The sequence below is a fragment of the Oncorhynchus mykiss genome, chromosome 12 (genome assembly GCF_057628025.1).
Source record: "Oncorhynchus mykiss isolate SJ-2025 chromosome 12, ASM5762802v1, whole genome shotgun sequence".
NCBI classification, from domain to species: Eukaryota; Metazoa; Chordata; class Actinopteri; order Salmoniformes; family Salmonidae; genus Oncorhynchus; species Oncorhynchus mykiss.
The window spans coordinates 82,729,293-82,748,378 of NC_143033.1; the positions used below are offsets into that span (position 1 = coordinate 82,729,293).

At 44.2% G+C, this 19,086-nt stretch overlaps 2 protein-coding genes and 1 long non-coding RNA gene across 11 annotated transcripts; 2 read left to right on the forward strand and 1 right to left on the reverse strand.

Annotated features, from left to right (window-relative positions):
• Window positions 1-54: 54 nt before the first annotated feature.
• Window positions 55-1,471, forward strand: LOC110538543 (uncharacterized). 2 transcript variants are annotated; one of them, XR_002475777.3, is made up of 5 exons: window positions 55-349; window positions 470-574; window positions 700-918; window positions 1,002-1,082; window positions 1,161-1,471. It is a non-coding gene; the product is annotated as an uncharacterized LOC110538543 (long non-coding RNA). The 2 variants fall into 2 exon arrangements; XR_016485357.1 differs by having other exon boundaries at window positions 55-315.
• Window positions 1,472-1,473: 2 nt separating this feature from the next.
• Window positions 1,474-4,577, reverse strand: LOC110538542 (serine/arginine-rich splicing factor 2). 8 transcript variants are annotated; one of them, XR_016485356.1, is made up of 5 exons: window positions 3,975-4,577; window positions 3,354-3,648; window positions 2,734-2,882; window positions 2,181-2,250; window positions 1,474-1,793 (listed from the first exon to the last, which is right to left on the reverse strand). XR_016485356.1 is itself a non-coding variant. In XM_021625430.3 (3 exons), the coding sequence occupies exons 1-2, from the start codon at window positions 4,331-4,333 to the stop codon at window positions 3,369-3,371; spliced, it is 639 nt and encodes a 212-aa protein (XP_021481105.1). In that variant the 5' UTR covers window positions 4,334-4,577; the 3' UTR covers window positions 1,474-2,250; window positions 3,354-3,368. The 8 variants fall into 8 exon arrangements, 2 of the variants coding, with proteins under 2 accessions (XP_021481105.1, XP_021481103.1); XR_005035149.2 differs by having other exon boundaries at window positions 3,945-4,577; XR_002475775.3 differs by lacking the exon at window positions 2,734-2,882.
• A 219-nt stretch (window positions 4,578-4,796) lies between these two features.
• LOC110538539 (UNC93-like protein MFSD11) lies at window positions 4,797-10,483 on the forward strand. Its single transcript, XM_021625423.3, has 14 exons — window positions 4,797-5,044; window positions 5,230-5,404; window positions 5,518-5,573; window positions 6,032-6,139; window positions 6,298-6,377; window positions 6,480-6,576; window positions 6,695-6,753; window positions 6,936-7,095; window positions 7,415-7,455; window positions 7,553-7,618; window positions 7,807-7,932; window positions 8,082-8,256; window positions 8,528-8,663; window positions 8,856-10,483. Exons 2-14 carry the CDS (start codon window positions 5,309-5,311, stop codon window positions 9,015-9,017), a joined length of 1,362 nt encoding a protein of 453 aa, XP_021481098.1. The 5' UTR covers window positions 4,797-5,044; window positions 5,230-5,308; the 3' UTR covers window positions 9,018-10,483.
• Window positions 10,484-19,086: the final 8,603 nt, after the last annotated feature.

Here is a 19,086-nt window from a genome sequence, read left to right on the forward strand (position 1 = left end):
GCCATACATCCGAGAAAACCGATTGGATAAAATATGGAATACGCCTAGTTTTCCACGTCCTTCAGCAGACAGTCGCAAGCGGGTCTGTTTTTCCGAAGAGACGGGTTTTAGGATAGTAAACGTACTGTTTTACCACAATTGATTTACTCTCACTTTCACAATTGGGATGGTAAATGGAAAACAGAGCAACTGAGATGTCCCAACAGTGCAGAAATCGTTCACATTCGAAGAATACGATGACCCAAAGCAATCACTGAACGTTTCCATCCCTGAGGTTTTTGCGCACTTTCGCCATTTGGAACCAGCAATGCTTCTGTAAATAATATTGTTCGCCTTCAACTGCATTGTGGTAATTGGCCCCGAAGCCTGCCGAGTTCCTTGGAGAGGAGTACAGATCAGACTTTTCTGAATCAATGGAAGTTGACATTCATGTGAACTGTAATCATTTCGTTTCTCCCCTCTGTACTAGGTCCTTGATCCACAATATGGGATGCATGTATGGCCCTGTGCAGTGGTATTAGCACAATATGTGTGGACACATAGGGAGGAGCTGATGCACAAAACAGTGCGAGAGGTAATTTACTTAACCAAACTGTAATTCACAATCAGGCTACTCTCCAATTCACATATTTACCACAAATGTGTAACTTGTTTCTAAAACCAACTATTGAATCAGAATGCACTGCGGTTTGTTCACAGCTTGGGGCTGGCGGGAGTTTACCTGGTGTGGTGGCAGCAAAGTGTGGGGCACAAGTGATCTTGTCAGACAGTGCAGAACTTTGTGTCTGGAGAACTGTGAAGTGAATGAACTGCCCAATGTGCTTGTGGTGGGTATTACCTGGGGAGAAGTCTCCCCAGACCTTCTGCTCCTCCCTCCATTAGACATCTTGGGATCAGACGTTTTCTATGAGCCTGAAGGTGAGTTCAGACTGACCGGTTAGTTTGGATAAATTTGAGCAGATCGTTCAGATCTAACTCAACTGTGAATTTACAACTTTCAGATTGAAAATGTCCTGGTGACCATCTCCTTCCTCGAGGAAAAACACTGAAGCCCAATTTTGGACAACTTACCAAGAGAGAAGGTATGCCTTTCAGGACCAGTCCATGACTGTCAGTCAAGGTCAAGTAAACATTACTAATTTTGATTTTCTTTGTCTCAGTGCCGACTGGTCCAGAGGCATTGCTGCACAAATGGAACTTGAAGTGTCTCAACATTCCACTGGAGAAATTCTATGCCAACAAAGATCAAATAGCTGGGTCAACACTTCCAGGAAGCCATACTGTACAAATGATTATAACTGAGGACAAGGAAAGCTGAATGGAAGACACAATTGTGTCAGCAAGGCAGTCAGTCAGTCAAATAGTCAAGACCCAATACAAGATCAATGGTTAAAAACTCAATGCATTATAAAATAGTTTACATTGTATAGTAGTGTTCTGTTAAAGTTTTAGAATAAATTGATAACCCAAATGTTTTAGAAGACAATTTATTAGCTTTCACATTGGACACCTATACAGACTCTTGCAAGGGGGAAAAGGAATGCACAAAGGGCAAGACAGAATGCATTAAACAAAATTAGCACAACATACTTAGTGCTCTGAATTAGATAACATTTTAACTTGTTGAAAGACAGGCATTCTACCGATGGTGAATTTGTAGCAGCCATTTAAGTTGGCCACCATCACAGCATTGTAGCCACAGGGGCATTCCGGAGAACACTGGAAACAGCCAAGCACTGCAACACGCCACCTTAACAGCTAACCAGCAATACTCAACTGCTACACAACTGCGCCTAGTGCACAAAAAATACAGGAGAGAAGATTAGAGTCACAATGAAATTAAACAAAGCTACATAGCAAGTTGACCTGCAAGTAAATCCATGCCTGGTTCTTGTCATACTTATTCTAAAAGCCCTAGCCTTTTTAACTTCTGTAATGGCCTTCATGAAACCCAAAATAACAATTGTAAAAGCTAGGCCATCAAATCTTCAGACAGTTTTAGATAGCTAAAATAGCCATGCAGGCCAACAAATTGAAATCCAAGCAGTTTTAGCCCATCTACCTCAAAAGCACATTAAGTATAGTTTTTATTTTTTTGTTAAACATTGCACAATGAAAGACGAGCAGTCTGGGCAAAAAAAAAAATACACAAAGCCATCTGATCAAGATACAACAATAACCTTTTACACAGAAATCATTGTATGGACAGGGTCCTCAGTCTGAAGTGTGACGTCCTCATTGGCATCTCATCTGAAAAATGTTTGAAAGACAAGGATGTAAGAAACTGGTGTTGGAAAACAAATAACTCAATTTTGTTTTCAACCTCTAGTAATGAAGTGGCGACGACTTGTTAACTTTACCACACCCCTCCCTTCAGATAGACATGGAGACACCTCCAGGCCATATGTATGGTGTAATCAGCTGGCAATGTAATGCCAACTTCATGTGCATAGCACATTCCCCCCATATTAGTAGGAAACTAGTCTACATTTGAAAGAAAGAGCCAAATCAAAAGCTATGCAAACCCGTTTCTGATGGTTGAATTTTTTTGGTTCAAGGAAGGAACCAAAAGTCAAGAGACGCCCGGGCTTCACAAAAATGAGAAATCTTGTCATGAGAAACCAGTCAGACAAACCTTGGTTCCCTCCTGAGCACAAGTCTTTGCCCCCAAAAAGCAGAGAGCATGACCTGGAGGACAATGCAAGGCTTCTGTCCATTGTCCTGCAGACGTACCTCAACACCACCCCAACACTGACTGCAACCTGCAACCGGCCTGCTCCATAGCAACCCCCACAGCAGCAGGTGCCCGGACAGCTCACACACCCAGCTCACTAACTGCTCATACTGCCTCAAACTCCTCTTTTGCAAACAGGATTCCGCAGCTTGGAGGAGAGAATTCCAGATTTTTTTTATGAACATTATATTTTTACGTTAAAAATTTATTCTCAAATGCCACATGTACAATGCAAGAATGGACCTAAATTTCCTCTACACTGATAATGAACTGGAACATTGGGCAGGACAGAACAAAATTGTGACAAAGGAATAGTCCCCAAAAATCCAGCAAATGTGGGTTTCAGGCAACCACCATATGGGACAGTGTTCCATTCCTCTTTGCCATGCCCAGTGTTACAGTAATATGCATAACCACTTTGAGGTGGAAAGACTTAAAGCAGTTCACATTGTCAAGACATCCCACAACCAACCCCATTCTATTCAACCACAGATAACCATGGAAAAGGGAGACTTAGTGCAAATCCATCCCACACATAATATCCCCACATCACATCCCCCCCATGCTAGTCATACAATCTAGTGTAACGCTAGACTTCACCTCAATTTACAACAATTACCATTTTGTCAGTCATCTATGGGGTTTCAGCTCCATTCTCCCCAGGTGACTTGGGCTGGCTCTTGGATCTTGATCTTGAGGCTCTTTCTGCAGGGGTGTGGCTCCTGGAACGGGACTTTGACTTAGGAGACTTGGATCTGGAGCGGGACCTGGACGGGGACTTGGCCTTGTCTCTCTTAGGGGAGCGAGACTTGGAGCGAGAGTAGGAACGAGACCTTGATCGGCTGTTGCGGGAGCGGCTGCGGGAACGAGATCGGCTTCTGCTCCGGGATCTGCTGCGTCTTCGACGCCTTGGACTAGTGAGGAGAAACGAGAGTAAGTTCGTTATGTCGAGTTATCGCCCATCTAAAAACTAAACGTAAGGCCACAACACCCTCAAAACGCTGCCAAGTTACCAGGTCAATGAACCACACTTGTAGTGGTGGCTGACGCTACATAATCGAAACATTACCGTTGCAACATTCAAGTTCCTAAACAAACACTATACATCATAGCTAACGTAAATTTAAAAATGATCCCATAGCTAACAATGAAAAACGACCCAATCGAAGGAGAGCTAGAGCAACTACTTAACCATGTGCTCAGCTCTTACCTCCTACTTCGTCGGCCATCACCCCCGTACCTCCGGGGTGCACCTCCACGCCGACGGTCACCACGATCTCCACGGTCACCACCGCCTCCATGATGAGAATCTGGGGGACGTCCGTAACGGGCCATCTGGACTCTTAACTCGCGTCCGTCCAGCACGGCACCATCCATTGCGTCCATCGCATCCTCTGCGTCCCGCTTGTCATGGAATCGCACAAAGGAGAACCCTCTGCTCTCTTTCGTATAACGATCTCGGGGGATGTAAACATCTCCTACCCTACCATACTTTTCAAAGACACGGCGAAGGGTCTCAGGTGAGGTTCGGTACGTCAGATTATCCACTTTAAGAGAAGTCATGCCCTCAACATCGGGCGGGGGCCTACCATAGCTCATGTTGCAGAAAGGGCCTTAGTTAGCCTAGCTAACAAACACGCAACAGTACTACCAGAAAATGTGGGTGAAACGTCAACACCCACTTAAAGTTTTTGATTAAAATGATGGTACTTAATCAACCTGCTCGCAATATGTCGAGTTTTTCTTTAAAAAATGCAATATCGCTTTCCAAATTTATGACGATTTCCTTAGCACTGACCATTTGTTAGGACAAGATGTTGCCCCTTGCTCCTCCTCGTTGAATGAGGTTGACGGGTAACGCTGCTGCGTATTTATTTGGAGGGAAAAGCAACGCATCTTCAAATTACACATTTTTAAATCATAATTCAATGCACCAAAATATATTATATTATATACAAATTACTCGGAGGGGACACAAATGGAAAATACTTTCAATTTAGTAATGTTTTTTAATAGTTTGACCCGGAAACGAGATTGGCGTCAGACTATAGCAAATAAACTCAGTTTCCCAGTGGGCTTTGGGTTGTACGCCTTGAAATTTCAGCTGACTATCTCACATGACGAACAGTTTTGGTCACTCACTGAAAAATATTCAAAGACCATTTTAACACTACACAGGGGAAAAGTATCGTACATTATTGTTGGATTCTTTCAAGGATTTTTTCTAAAAAAAATCTCCACAAGTCGTTATTGGTTTGCTTACTATGTAACTTGCACAAACAAGGACTATACAGTGCAGCACCCGACTCGGTAAATTGTTTTCTTCTCAAGTGGCTAAATAGACAAAAGCAAGGAAATACTTACTATAGTGATTATTTGGTAGCAGATCTACCTAGATATACCTACCTAGTGTCTTGACAATAGCTAATATTCATAGCATAACATCGTTTCTACGGATTTGTCACCAAGGTTGTTTTGATTCTGTTCTTTTTCAGATTAGCTGTGGACCCCTTCAGACGATTTTTAACTAACCCATTTCGCCAAGAAATATTACAGTGACACTCTGCAGCAAGCATGGGTCCAGAGGGAAAGACACTCTTGAACATCATAATCCTGGGTTTTGGATTTATGTTCATGTTCACTGCTTTCCAAACATGTGGCAATATAGAGGTATGGTTGAACTGACAAATGATACATACAAATTCAAGCCACACAACTGTAGGGAACCTACAGGGGAAGTTAATATTGATGGTGTCAATTATTTATGTCTCATGCTTTTTCAGCAAACTGTGATCAAGAGTTTCAACAGTACTGAATTCCATGGGAGTGGATACACAAGGTAATTTATTGTGATGCTGAAATACTGTGACTTTGACCTATGTGGCTCCTATGGTATAGATTAGAACTGTTGGAAATGTGTAATCCTGTCTCTCTCTCTCTCAAAGAGGTCTCAAAAGGCAAGTAATTGAATCTGCCCAGTTTAGGCAACAAAGTTGACTTTCAGTTCTCTACAATATCCCAGTTTCCTGAGGTATTTCGTAAATAACATGCATATGACTGTGGTGTTGTAGGGCCTTGTCTGTGATTTTAATTGCTGCTGTTGGCCTTTATGGACATCTTAATGACACCACCCGTGGCAGGCAAACACCAGGCTTTTTAAAAATTCAGACACATCCTTATTGAATAAAATGCCTGCACTTGTAGCCATGTTGCTAACATTGTCTATGAATAGTGGTATTACATTGGGGCAATATCATCTAATGAGTTAAAAAAAAAAAAAAATGTTTTTACATGTAGCATGGCCATCATCTATGGAGTTTTCTCTGCATCCAACCTGATTGCTCCCTCAGTAGTGGCTGTTATAGGACCCCAGTTGTCCATGTTCTTTAGTGGACTAGTATACAGGTGAGCACACTCCTTTGACCTTTCTTTAAATCAACCCACTGTAGCCTATACCTGTTTACAGAACTGTTTATTTATCTATTCTCTCTGAGTGTGCATAATGTACTTGTTTTCATTAGCTTGTTTGTGATGTCCACTGTCCAATGTTTTATTTCCATCAGTGGATACATTGCCATGTTCATCCACCCCTACACCTGGAGCTTCTACACAGCGTCTGTAGTTGTTGGAATAGCGGCTGCAAGTAAGAAGACTGTGGTATTCTTACTTGAGAATTAACGACTTGTATTTCCTATCACCACAGAACCCTCTTTTATCTTTCAATCTCTTTCCATCTGTGGCCTAGTATTGTGGACAGCTCAGGGGAACCTACTCACCATCAACTCTACAGATGCCACCATCGGCAGGAACAGTGGTATTTTCTGGGCCTTGCTACAGTTCAGGTACTTCTTCTTATCAGCATAACTGTATTGATTGCATCACTGTTTACCACAGCTTTTTTACTCTGGTACTGAATCCATGGTGTTGGACTGCCTAACATGTATCTATCCCATTTTGCAGCTTATTCTTTGGAAACATGTATATTTATTTTGCCTGGCATGGCCATGTTCACATATCAGGTATGTCATCAGTTATGGTTAACTTTTTACTATAACAATGTAGATATCGTTTGAATGTATTCTACTTAGGTTCATGAGTTCTTTCCTTTTTATAGTATCTAGCATTCCCTAAGTTCCCTTGACACAACGAGGAAATCTCATTTTGGCCATAAGTTGCTGACGCGTGCTGTGTGTGTGTCTAGACAAGGATCGCCAGACGGTTTTCATCTCTCTCACGGTCATCAGCCTGGTGGGCAGCTTTCTGTTCTTCCTGATCCAGAAGCCAGAGCCTGAGGCCACACCCTCAGAGGCGTCTGAGTCACTGCTGCAGACTGAGTCCACAGAGAGCGCCCCTATCATCGTGTGAGTGCAGTCTGCAGACAGGCTGGGATGGAAAATGTGGTCTAGGTCTAACGTTAGAGTAAACTAGCACAGGAACATTTTTCCTTATCTACCATTTATTGACCAGAATCACGCATGTTGTCATGCATACATACAGATGTCAAATATTGATATACTAATAGATATGCCATACAAATGGTGTTTGTGCATTCTGTACCTGCTGTTGTATGTAAGGTACTTTGTATTCCTCCATAGGCCTGGGTTGAATCTAGATAATCCTGTATTCCTCTGTCTGGAAAGGCTGTACTTAAGATTATTTATGGATTTCTCTTCCTTGCAGAGCGACTCCAGGTCTTGGTTCCCAGGCTCTGGATGCTTTCAGTGAGTCAGAGTTCATTGGTTGCTTCTTACTTCAATCTGTCATGTCAGCAACAAAGGCCCAGAGCTCAACTGACTGATATGTGTTCTCTTCTTACAGAGAAAGCGTTGCAGTTGTCTGTCACTAAAGAGATGCTACTGCTGAGTATCTCCATAGCATACACAGGTGGGCAAATTCATTCCAAATAATTCAACAAAAAAAAATGGTTTGGGCTATTTCCAACATGAGGAAATTCTTTCAGTGGATGTTAGAATAGAAATATAAACGGATGCATATTCAATTGACATTGAGTATGTTTGAATGTGTAACCATAGGTTCTATGTGTGTAACTCTTGCTCCTTTCCCACCTTCAGGCCTAGAGTTGACATTTTACAGTGGGGTATACGGGACATGTATAGGAGCCATGACTCAATTTGGGAATGACGCTAAGAGTCTGATCGGGCTCTCTGGTATTTTCATTGGCCTGGGAGAGATCCTGGGTGAGTCAAAGACATTTTTTATCTTCAGTGCTGTGTCGGATCACATGATACACGTGAGGTTTGGAAAGCAGATAAACTGGTTGACAGGAAGGGACTGATGATTCAAGGAAGTCAACGCTTCTGTTTTTGCTGTGCCTCTGTTTATCCAGGAGGGGGCGTGTTTGGGATGCTGAACAAGTGCAACCGGTTTGGGAGGAACCCGGTCGTGCTGCTGGGGCTGATCACTCACTTCGTGGCCTTTTACCTGATCTTCTTGAACATTGCCAGTGATGCCCCTATTGCCCCAGAAGAGGGCACACACCTGCAGGCATACATCACCCCCAGGTACACAGCAGGGCTTACTCAGTTGGCCCATAAAACAATGACCATAGATTACTATTACAACAATTCTACGTACTTTGCATAAGAATACAGCAGGTCAGGACATGAGCATTATGTTAAGTGTAGCAGTAGAGTTCAAATGCAATTATGCACTATCAGGTAACTGCAGATTGTGTAAGGTTTCATGTCTGTATTAACCTGGGATGTTGTCTGTTCAGTGTTGAGGTGGTGTGGCGTTGCCTTAATTGCTTAACCTGTTGTGTTGTTTGTTCAGTGTTGAGGTGGCGCTGCTGTGCAGCTTCCTGCTGGGCCTGGGGGACAGCTGCTTCAACACCCAACTGCTGAGCATTGTGGGATTCATGTTCCGGGAGGACAGCGCTCCTGCCTTTGCCGTTTTCAAGTTTGTCCAGGTACATTGATATCTGTTAGGCCTACACACACAAGATGGTTTGCTGTCTATGGTGATAATGTATTACTCTGAATTATTTGAAGAAATATAACATTGAGCTATTTGCTTGGTATATCCCTTGATGATTCCCCATACTTGTTAACCACAGTTGCTGTATTACAGTGGTGTAACTTGGCGCTCTTGTCCTCTGCAGTCCATCACTGCAGCCCTGGCCTTCTTCTACAGTAACTATCTCCTGCTGCACTGGCAGCTGCTCATCATGGTTGTGGTGGGCTTCCTGGGCACGCTATCCTTCTTCGTGGCTGAGTGGGTGGTGGTCTCCAGCCGACGGGACACTGACTATGACAACATATGACAACCAATGGGAGGAGGGGGTCACAGTGAGAGGAGCTATTCACAGCTGGACGGGTCATCCGGGGAAGAGTCGGTGTAACACCTTCCTATCAACCTAGCTATCCTTTGGAATCCTTCAACTGACCGTTTGACTGGCCCACCTCAGCCCCAATAAGCAGAGACTGTAGTAACGCTGTTTTAGCACAGTCATTCACAGCTCTATTGATTCCAATAAGCAGAGACTAGTAACACTGTTTTAGCAGTCATTCACAGCTCTATTGATTTTTGCCTTTTCAAGTGGAAGATACACTTAAATAGTGTATATTTGACTTTACTTGGAGTGAGTCAGTTGTGCACAGAGGAGCCTTTACTTTCATGCTCAATGTCATTCACTGTGCTTCTGTCTTCATGTAGATGTTCAGCTGGTTGGTTTCAATGTGCAGTAGTCATTGATTAAGGTTTGGCTAGACTGCTATTCCTACCAAGGTTTCCAGTTTCGACATTAATCTTATTATACTACTTAAATTTGATAGAAGAAGAAAACGTAGTACAGTCGATTCTTGAAAAGCGCACATTGGAAATATACAAACTCTTTTTACATGCAGTTTATCAGTTCAAATTCAAATACACTTTTCACTTCTGCATGCTCAGGTTTAGTATACACATTTAGAATACTCCCAAGCCATTGCATTTATCAGGACTCCACTGCATCTAGATTTCTTGTAAGATGGCATTTGTCATAAAGGGATAAATTACGCATGTACACTAGCTTATTGCAATTTAAATTATTTTTGTTATAGTGGTATCTGTACGAAATTGTCGAACAATGCTCTAAATGTTATTTCTTTGTCAATATTTGCATCACACTTTCAGAGTATCTGTAGTATTCCATAGGTTTTGTCAAAAGTGGGATCCAAAAGGCCATAGATAGTGTATTGAGGATGATGGCATAGCTGTTGGATGAATGGTGAATTGCAAAATGTAGACCAGAATTTTTATGTCTAAACTGCTCTAGGTTATATTGCTCTGTTAAAATGTCACATTGAGGAACTCTTGAGCTTATGAGTTTAAAAGGCTATGGTTTTATTTAGAACTCACATTGAAACAATGACATTTGCACTCTGCAAACATCAAGCATTTTTTTTCTACATTTTCATCATGCAATTTCGATTGAGGTCACAAACAGTTTACAGTGTTTGCTCCTCCTTGCCAAAAATGTATAGTCTAGTTCATGAATCATTTAATTAATTGTGTGGAATGCTTAATGTAGAGTTCAGTTCTGTGGCACATGAAAAACTGAGTTTGAAGATTGTTCAGAGCCAGAGCTGTTGGATGTGAGGCAATCAATAGGATTTTGAGGGAATAACTATGTATTTTGGATTATGAACTAGATTTTATACTTGAATGTAGTTACTTAGAAAGGCACCAGGATATGCACGCTTGTTTTTTTACATCTTTATTATTATAAAATTGTTATTTTGAGCCTTTTTTTCGTGTCTGTATGCTCCTTTTTGTATACCTGGGGTGAGAACAGGTGATGCTTTGCATACATTCTCAACAACACAACCCTTGTCCTACCTGAGGAGGATTTGCCTTGTTGCTCAGCAACCAGGGACGCTGTGAGTCACAATGTGGGATGCAATTATTGTGTAATGGAAGGAGGCTACATCCAATCACAAAAGGGAACTGTACTCACTGTCATTATTACGTGCAATACGGTTCTATGGTAGGTGTGAGAGATTAGAACCAATTTCTAAAACAAGGTTAGAAATGGCATTGGAATAAGAAACAACCGATATTGAGTAGCAACGAAAAGTAACTGTGTAGGGAATATTTCATTCTAATTTGCAGACACTTTTTATTTAGTACAGAAGAATCAGAGATTTTTTTTCCTCTATAATTTTACATTTCTATTTTTTTGCGTTCGATCCTGTCCTTTTTAAAAAATCTTATGTTATTTAATTGAATCATTCTGGCGTTTATTTTTCACAAAATAAAATGGCAATATTGGAAGAAGATATATCTTATCCCTCGTAAATACCTTTTAATAACATTAACTCAAAAGCAGTGAGAGACAAAATGTCAGCTGACATTAGTTTGTTCGATTTGGTGAACCTGTCGATCGGGACACCTGAAGTTGGAGCTGTCAACTTCAATGCGTTACATACCCTCCTCCACGCTTTCCTGGGACACCTGAAAATCCAAAATGTGACCACCGGCTGGAGAGAGCAGGATGCCCCGCCACAGGAGCCCCATGGTTCGTATCTGACCAAGTCCTCTAGCCCGTACCATCACATGGAAGACAAACTTCGGCAGATAGGGTCAACGACTTGTTGCAGCTGATGCAGCTCCGCCGCAAGGCTCAGGCGAGTGAGGACGGCGTGTCCAAGGTGAGACAGGCTCTTCCTCAAAATGTAATTATTAATATCACACTGTCATCGCGGAGTTATAATTTTATTATCAATTTAAATAATGTCATGCAAGGACAGGTCAAAGTTGAACCCTGCTGCTGTGACAGTGCTGCCTCCCTTGATCAACATTCAAAACTGTGTTGAAACTCTGATTTGTCTGTGATGCACAATTTTGCTTGTAATAAGATAGGCGCCAAATCATTTTGGGGAATCTGTCCCAAAACAATTTTGTGGTCAAAGAAAAATGGCCATAACAGTCAAGAAATAGGATAACATTACAGTTCCACTGGGTATTCTAGACTAGACATCCATCTTGTGACAGATGTTAGAGTCTGAGGTTTATTTCTTGTCCCTTATTTTACCAGGTAAATTGACTGAGAACATATTCTCTTACAGCAAGGACACGGGGAAGAGTTAAAGTTGGGAGGAGAGGGGACGAATGAGCCAATTGGAAGCTAGGGATGATTAGGTGGCCATGATGGTATGAGGGCCAGATTGGGAATTTAGCCACAACACCGGGGTTAACACCCCTACTCATACGATAAGTGCCATGGGATCTTTAGTCAGGACACTGAAAGACAGCCCTGGGGCACTGAATCTCCTTAGACCAGAGGGAAGAGTACCACCTATTGGCCTTCCAGCAGCGTTCTGTCTCCCATCCAGGTACTGACCAGGACCAACTACCTAGTTTCTGAGGCAAGCCAGCAGTGGAATGCAGGGGGATATGCTGCTGGCAAGTGATTCAGCCCCTCTTATCTGTATTAAGTCCTTGAGTGCTTGCTCATCAAAGCCCTGTCCCGCAGTTGGGGGCCTGTCTGTGTGGTGAATGGTGAGCATTTCAGAACTCTCAACACTGGATAAGGATATTGATGACAGAGCACAGCACAATAGGTGATGGGCACCACACTGTTTTCTCAAATGACCTCTGTTCCAGTTTCCAAAGGAAAGGCCACTCCCCAAAGATAAGCACCACTCCTGTGTTCCCTGTGTATGCTGTGGAACAAAATTGAATAGCTGAGTAGTACAGATCACTAGGGGAGGCTGCTGAGAGGGGACGGCTCATTGTAATGGCTGGAATGGAATTAATGGAACGGAGTCAAACGTGGTTTCCATGTGTTTGAAACCATTCCACCTATTCAGCTCCAGCCATTACCACAAGCCCGTCCTCCCCAATTTAGGTGCCACCAACCTCCTGGGGTGTCTACAATTTAGAATCAGTATCGGTCCAGTACTTCATACTACACTCTGAACTGTATCTCTGCTGTTATCTGAAATGCCTGAGTTTGAAATATGGACACTGATAGAGACATGAGTCTGTGTAAATAAAGCAAGTAGGAAGATGAAAGATTGCACAGGACTTCACTGATGTTGCCCAGACCTGCCCAGTTAACACTCAGGTGATATGAGGGAGGGACATCCAGTGGGTACAGGCGAAGGTTCTTTTGAATCATTCATGTATCCTGTGGGCATACTGCTGTGGGTCAGTATCCAATGGCCCTGTCTGGCTTTCTCTGGCCCTGTCTACCATATCCCTGAAGACCCCACTGAAGACCCAATGTCCATCAGTTTCTGCCTCAGAACTCATAGCAGCATATTGTATTTCCCGCATACAGGCCCTTAGCCAGGGTCTCTTTCTTCTTGACCCATGGCAGAGGTTATCAGGGGATTGTTGTGGTTGATAAAGGTGTGCTCCGCTGTGACCCCACAAGGTACATGTCCTGGATCTGAGAGGGTAGCGAAAAGTCTGCCTGAGTGGCGCTCTGTGTTCACAGTGGCGTGGAAGGATTCCAGGCCACCGGCCATCTTAAGTCAGAGCCAGTTAATGGCTGACTAAAGAGTAACAGGGAGGTAGAGTGGATGGCTTTCTTCCCAATCGCAAATAACTTCCTTATCGTTGGGACAGTAAAAGTAAGTGTACTTACATTATGTTAGTTACTCATTTCCTACCCCTTTTACTGGAGTTTTTCTTGTTGTCAGAAGGGGCTTGTATTTAGGTTGTCCTGTCCGTTACCATTTGCAACAGACTTGTGGGTGATGCTGACCCAGATGTTGTGGTAGAAACAGGAAGGAGGTTGGGCACTCTGTCCAAACAACATCCTCACAGACAAACAGACAGAGTACTAGGGACATTGTGTCTGAGGAAGATACGGTTGGGGATGTCCCCTGGTTAGGGATCCCAGCTCCTTTGAGGGAAGAGGACGATGCATACATTTTGCCTACTGTTTGCTGATGTAGGCAAATATCATAATTTCCTGTGAACTCAATATGTCCAATCAGCCTCACGATGAGCTTTTAAAGTGTCATAGGAATCTCATAGGAAATTAACCATACCCTGGACCCACTCATCAAAATGTGCCAAATACAGTTGATTGTCTCTCTGTTTGTCATTAGGGGTTGGGTTGGTTGCCAGGGAAGAATATTCCAGTGCATGTCCTGCTTACAAGATTTGATCATGTTTTGCCTAATCTCATGTCTCTGAGATGCTTGAGGCGATCAAGGAAAAGGTGGTCTCCTCCAGAAATTCCATACACGCAGGTCATATATCCCTTCCACGTTTACAGCTCACTGAACAACCTATTAGTTATTCAGCCAATTGTTTGACGGCCTGTGCAGCTCAGTGGGGTCACTATGCGTCGTTTCATGTCTGGGTGCATTAGACAAACCCACCGGAACTCTGGTAAATACGTTCAAAGCCACCTGTTTCAACTTTGCTTAGTAAACACAACCTATTTCTAATTTGCAACACCCAGAGCACATGTGTGGGTTTACTCTGTCAACAAGGCCTCAGCTGTGTTAGAGAGTGGAGTGGTTCCATATGGGCAGGGGTTATGTACTCTGAAAAACATGGATTATCTGGAGACAGACAGGTCCTACCACTGCTTTGTAACAGCTTGTGTATCTCATCTACTACATATGGATGGTGGTGTCCTAGTAACCTCCCTTGGGGTGAAATGTCAACTGGATGGAGCCACGGAGAGGGGTTTTGGGATCCCTCCTAAATGAAGGGGTTTAGGATCTTCCTACTGATCTTCAAAGGAAGTAGCCAGGGGAATAGTCACAGATATGGCTTTGGTCAGGGGGATTTCTACCTTACTGAGTCCCCTGATCGCTTCAAAGTTTCACAGACTCTTACTTTGGGAGATTAGAGAACTGGGCTGAGTCAGTTTCAAGTGTTTTGGGCATGAAGAGGCTGTGAAAAAGCTTCAGACCTAATGCTAAGAGATCACATGTGTGCTGATTCACCCTGAATAAGACACAGTGATGCTGAAATGTTGGAGATTTACCCAATACATTACTGGGAGCTTATATATCGTTAATTGATCTGACCAGTGATGTGAGATTCTTTGAGCTTTGAGTCCTTCGAACACACTCTGTTGTGTTTCCAGTCTATATCGCTGATCCAGGATCTGCTGAAGGAGATCCAGGACCTGAAGGAGTCCAGAGACGACCTGAAGAAAGAGATCAAGAGCCTCCAGAACCAACTCAACCAGGTCAGACACACATCCATACTGGCAAACCCTCATAGTGAGGTGGGATTGCAGATAGACAACATTTGGAAACCTTGCTCATCTCCCTCATTAATCTACAGTAGGGGATCTACCCAGTGCTCATCACTAGGGAATCCTTCTCCATCTCACCACCCCACACAGTGGTGAAATATAGAGTCATGTAGAGCCCGATCCACCCTGGCCCTGGTCCCCTTCCTCCATCCATCCCTCTCTGTAGGGGACATGGAGTCATACAGAGGGCAACAGCATCAAAGAGCCACAGCTTATCTCTGGCAACCTGGCCTGTCACTCACCCCAACAATAGAGTGAGGATAATAGGGATTATCCTACATGTCTGTTTCCATCTGGTAGCATGACGTTGCTCTGGGTATTTTTGGGTTCCAGCTGAATATGAGTGAGCTGGTTGACAGAATCAATGAAGTGGAACAGTACTGCCACCGACTGGACAACCTGGACTCTGCCACCGTGAGTTGGAACTCAGGAGACTACTTTCCAAGCTCAGAAATTATATACTACATTGTTAAGAGGAGACAAACAATAGAATAGTACTGTAGTAGCTAACTCTAGTAAAAAGAGGTTAATCATGACTTCCTCTCTTTCTTGTCTTCTCTCTATCACAGAAAGAGCTGCAGGACAGAGTTTGGCGTTACCCAGACCCAGACGAGCTCATCCAGTGTGTGACCTGGGACATCATGCAGACCACCTTGGTTAGCGAGCAACAGAATCTGCAAAAGGCATGTCTTATGTCTTGCTTGAAAGAGCGATATTCCTTTATCAAGCAATCATATACAAGACATAGGGATAGACATGAGCTTTGTGTTGATGGTAGCTATTTCTCCAATAGGAAATCAGGCACTCAGTCCCTGTCCCCTCCTTTCAGCGCCTCAATCAATGCCAATACTGGAGCTGCTGCCTTCACTCCTGGCACTGTCACTGCCACCGGAGGTCCTTCTCAGATGGAGCTGCAGCCTTCACTCCTGGCACTGTCACTGCCAGCCAGCATGGGTGGGGCGCTGCCCCAGCAGTCCCTCTCTGATGGAGCTGCTGCCTTCACTCCTGGCACTGTCACTGCCAGCCAGCATGGGTGGGGCGCTGCCCCAGCAGTCCCTCTCTGATGGAGCTGCTGCCTTTACTCCTGTCACTGTCACTGCCAGCCAGCATGGGGGGGGCACTGCCCTAGCAGTCCCTCTCTGATGGAGCTGCTGCCTTCACTCCTGTCACTGCCAGCCAGCATGGGGGGGCACTGCCCCAGCAGTCCCTCTCTGATGGAGCTCTGATGGTGGGCAGCAAACTCCTGTCTCGTGTGGCCAGCGGGGCAGAGCGTTACCCAGAGACAGTGGAGGCCCTGAGGGACGTGGGCAGGCTCAGGGAGAGACACAACACCCTGGAGACCAGAGTAGAGCTGCTGGAAGCAGGCAAGGCCGACCAGGCCCAGCTCCAGCACCTCCGGGAGCTCCTCACTGACTTGGGTAAGAAAACAATGTGGAGATTGGATAGTGTATGGCTATTCTATGTTTTCTTTTACTGAATGGTGTCTTTTGTGTGGGATGACCATTTTTGTCCTGAATGTGTAGGTGACAGGTATGTGCCTGACAAACTGTTGGATCAACTGACTCATCTGAGAGTTCTGGTCGACAGCCTGATGGGTGACAGAGCCAAGGTGAGTGAGGAAGATCTATGCAAGCACAAACACACACATTGTTGATGACCCCATGTCCCTGTCATAGCTGGGAGAACTGGAGCAGCTGATTCTGAACATAGGGACAGTTCAGGGCTTAGAGGGAGGCTCAGAAACAGCCAAAGGGTCAGACAGTGAGGACTCCTCTGACTCTCCTAAGCAAGGACAGCTCAGACTGCAGATATTATACCTCAGGTAAACAACGACACATGAGCACACAGGAAGGCTAAATAGAAATGATAGATAGATTATTATGGAAACTACATTTGATATAATTTGGTAGTCTAAGTAATTTGTAACACAGGAGGTTGGCGGTACCTTAATTGGGAAGAACGGGCTCGTGGTAACTACTGGAGCGGAATCAGTGGAATGGTATGAAATACATCAAACACATGGTTTCCAGGTGTATGATGCCATTCCATTTGCTCTGTTCCCGGAGATTATTACGAGCCGTTCTTCCCTCAGCAGTTTTATGGCCAGTTGAGATGTGGTAGTTTTCCATTGGAAGAGAGGTGGTGGCCTGCTCCTCATGGCCTGGTGCACCTGTTCCAACACTCTGTGTTCAGGAACGCAGTGCAGAAAGTGGAGGAAGAGGTGCTACTGCTGAAGACTGAGAACACTTCAGCCAAGGCTGAGCAGAAGACCAAGAAAGACAGACAGCTACAGGATCAGGTTAGACAGACAGACGGACGGACAGACAGACAGACAGACAGACGGACGGACGGACGGACGGACGGACGGACGGACGTTTGTTTGTTTGTTTGTTTGTTTGTTTGTTTGTTTATTTGAATACACTGTCAGGTCTAACACCAGAGTGTAAAACCTTCAACTGTAGAATATAGCTGAGACAGCATCATCCATAATGTAGCAGCTAGTGGGTGGCCCCAACATGGCCCTCACACTGCCCTCTCACCGCAGATGGACAACCTGCGAGGCATGCTGGAGGACATGATGGCGTCCTCCTCCTCGCTGCTCTCCCAGAGCCTCCAGCAGGGGTCAGAGCAGGGCCAGGGCAGCGGGCAGGCAGGCGGGCAGCAAGGCTCCACGTGCCCCTCCTGCTCTGTAGACATGAGCAGGAAGGTCAGCCAGCTGTTCCAGCTCTATGAGAATCTGCAGGGCCTGGTTAGCAGATTCATGAATCAGCAGGGAGGAGGCAGACCTGGAGCAGAGGTACTATAGGCAGGGCCAGGATAGAGGATGAAACAGAATACCAAAGGGTTTAAATTAAATAATGTGTCTGTTATGTTGAACCCTGAGGGAGGGATACGTTTAGAGATTATACAGTGCCTTGCGAAAGTATTCGCCCCCCTTGAACTTTGCGACCTTTTGCCACATTTCAGGCTTCAAACATAAAGATATAAAACTGTATTTTTTTGTGAAGAATCAACAACAAGTGGGACACAATCATGGAGTGGAACGACATTTATTGGATATTTCAAACTTTTTTAACAAATCAAAAACTGAAAAATTGGGCGTGCAAAATTATTCAGCCCCCTTAAGTTAATACTTTGTAGCGCCACCTTTTGCTGCGATTACAGCTGTAAGTCGCTTGGGGTATGTCTATATCAGTTTTGCACATCGAGAGACTGACATTTTTTCCCATTCCTCCTTGCAAAACAGCTCGAGCTCAGTGAGGTTGGATGGAGAGCATTTGTGAACAGCAGTTTTCAGTTCTTTCCACAGATTCTCGATTGGATTCAGGTCTGGACTTTGACTTGGCCATTCTAACACCTGGATATGTTTATTTTTGAACCATTCCATTGTAGATTTTGCTTTATGTTTTGGATCATTGTCTTGTTGGAAGACAAATCTCCGTCCCAGTCTCAGGTCTTTTGCAGACTCCATCAGGTTTTCTTCCAGAATGGTCCTGTATTTGGCTCCATCCATCTTCCCATCAATTTTAACCATCTTCCCTGTCCCTGCTGAAGAAAAGCAGGCCCAAACCATGATGCTGCCACCACCATGGTTGACAGTGGGGATGGTGTGTTCAGGGTGTTGCTTTTACGCCAAACATAACGTTTTGCATTGTTGCCAAAAAGTTCAATTTTGGTTTCATCTGACCAGAGCACCTTCTTCCACATGTTTGGTGTGTCTCCCAGGTGGCTTGTGGCAAACTTTAAATGGATATCTTTAAGAAATAGCTTTCTTCTTGCCACTCTTCCATAAAGGCCAGATTTGTGCAATATACGACTGATTGTTGTCCTATGGACAGAGTCTCCCACCTCAGCTGTAGATCTCTGCAGTTCATCCAGAGTGATCATGGGCCTCTTGGCTGCATCTCTGATCAGTCTTCTCCTTGTATGAGCTGAAAGTTTAGAGGGACGGCCAGGTCTTGGTAGATTTGCAGTGGTCTGATATTCCTTCCACTTCAATATTATCGCTTGCACAGTGCTCCTTGGGATGTTTAAAGCTTGGGAAATCTTTTTGTATCCAAATCCGGCTTTAAACTTCTTCACAACAGTATCTCGGACCTGTCTGGTGTGTTCCTTGTTC

What these genes read in the sequence shown, in the direction of transcription:
- LOC110538542 (XM_021625428.3), bottom strand. Translation starts at nt 4,333, where the DNA reads ATGAGCTATGGTAGGCCCCCGCCCGATGTTGAGGGCATGACTTCTCTT. An exon ending in GATGGCCGACGAAGTAGGAG is followed by an intron (nt 3,649 to 3,944) that starts GTAAGAGCTGAG and finishes TCTCCTCACTAG; the next exon opens with TCCAAGGCGTCGAAGACGCA.
- LOC110538539 (XM_021625423.3), top strand. Translation starts at nt 5,309, where the DNA reads ATGGGTCCAGAGGGAAAGACACTCTTGAACATCATAATCCTGGGTTTT. An exon ending in GAGAGCGCCCCTATCATCGT is followed by an intron (nt 7,096 to 7,414) that starts GTGAGTGCAGTC and finishes TCTTCCTTGCAG; the next exon opens with AGCGACTCCAGGTCTTGGTT. An exon ending in TATCTCCATAGCATACACAG is followed by an intron (nt 7,619 to 7,806) that starts GTGGGCAAATTC and finishes TCCCACCTTCAG; the next exon opens with GCCTAGAGTTGACATTTTAC.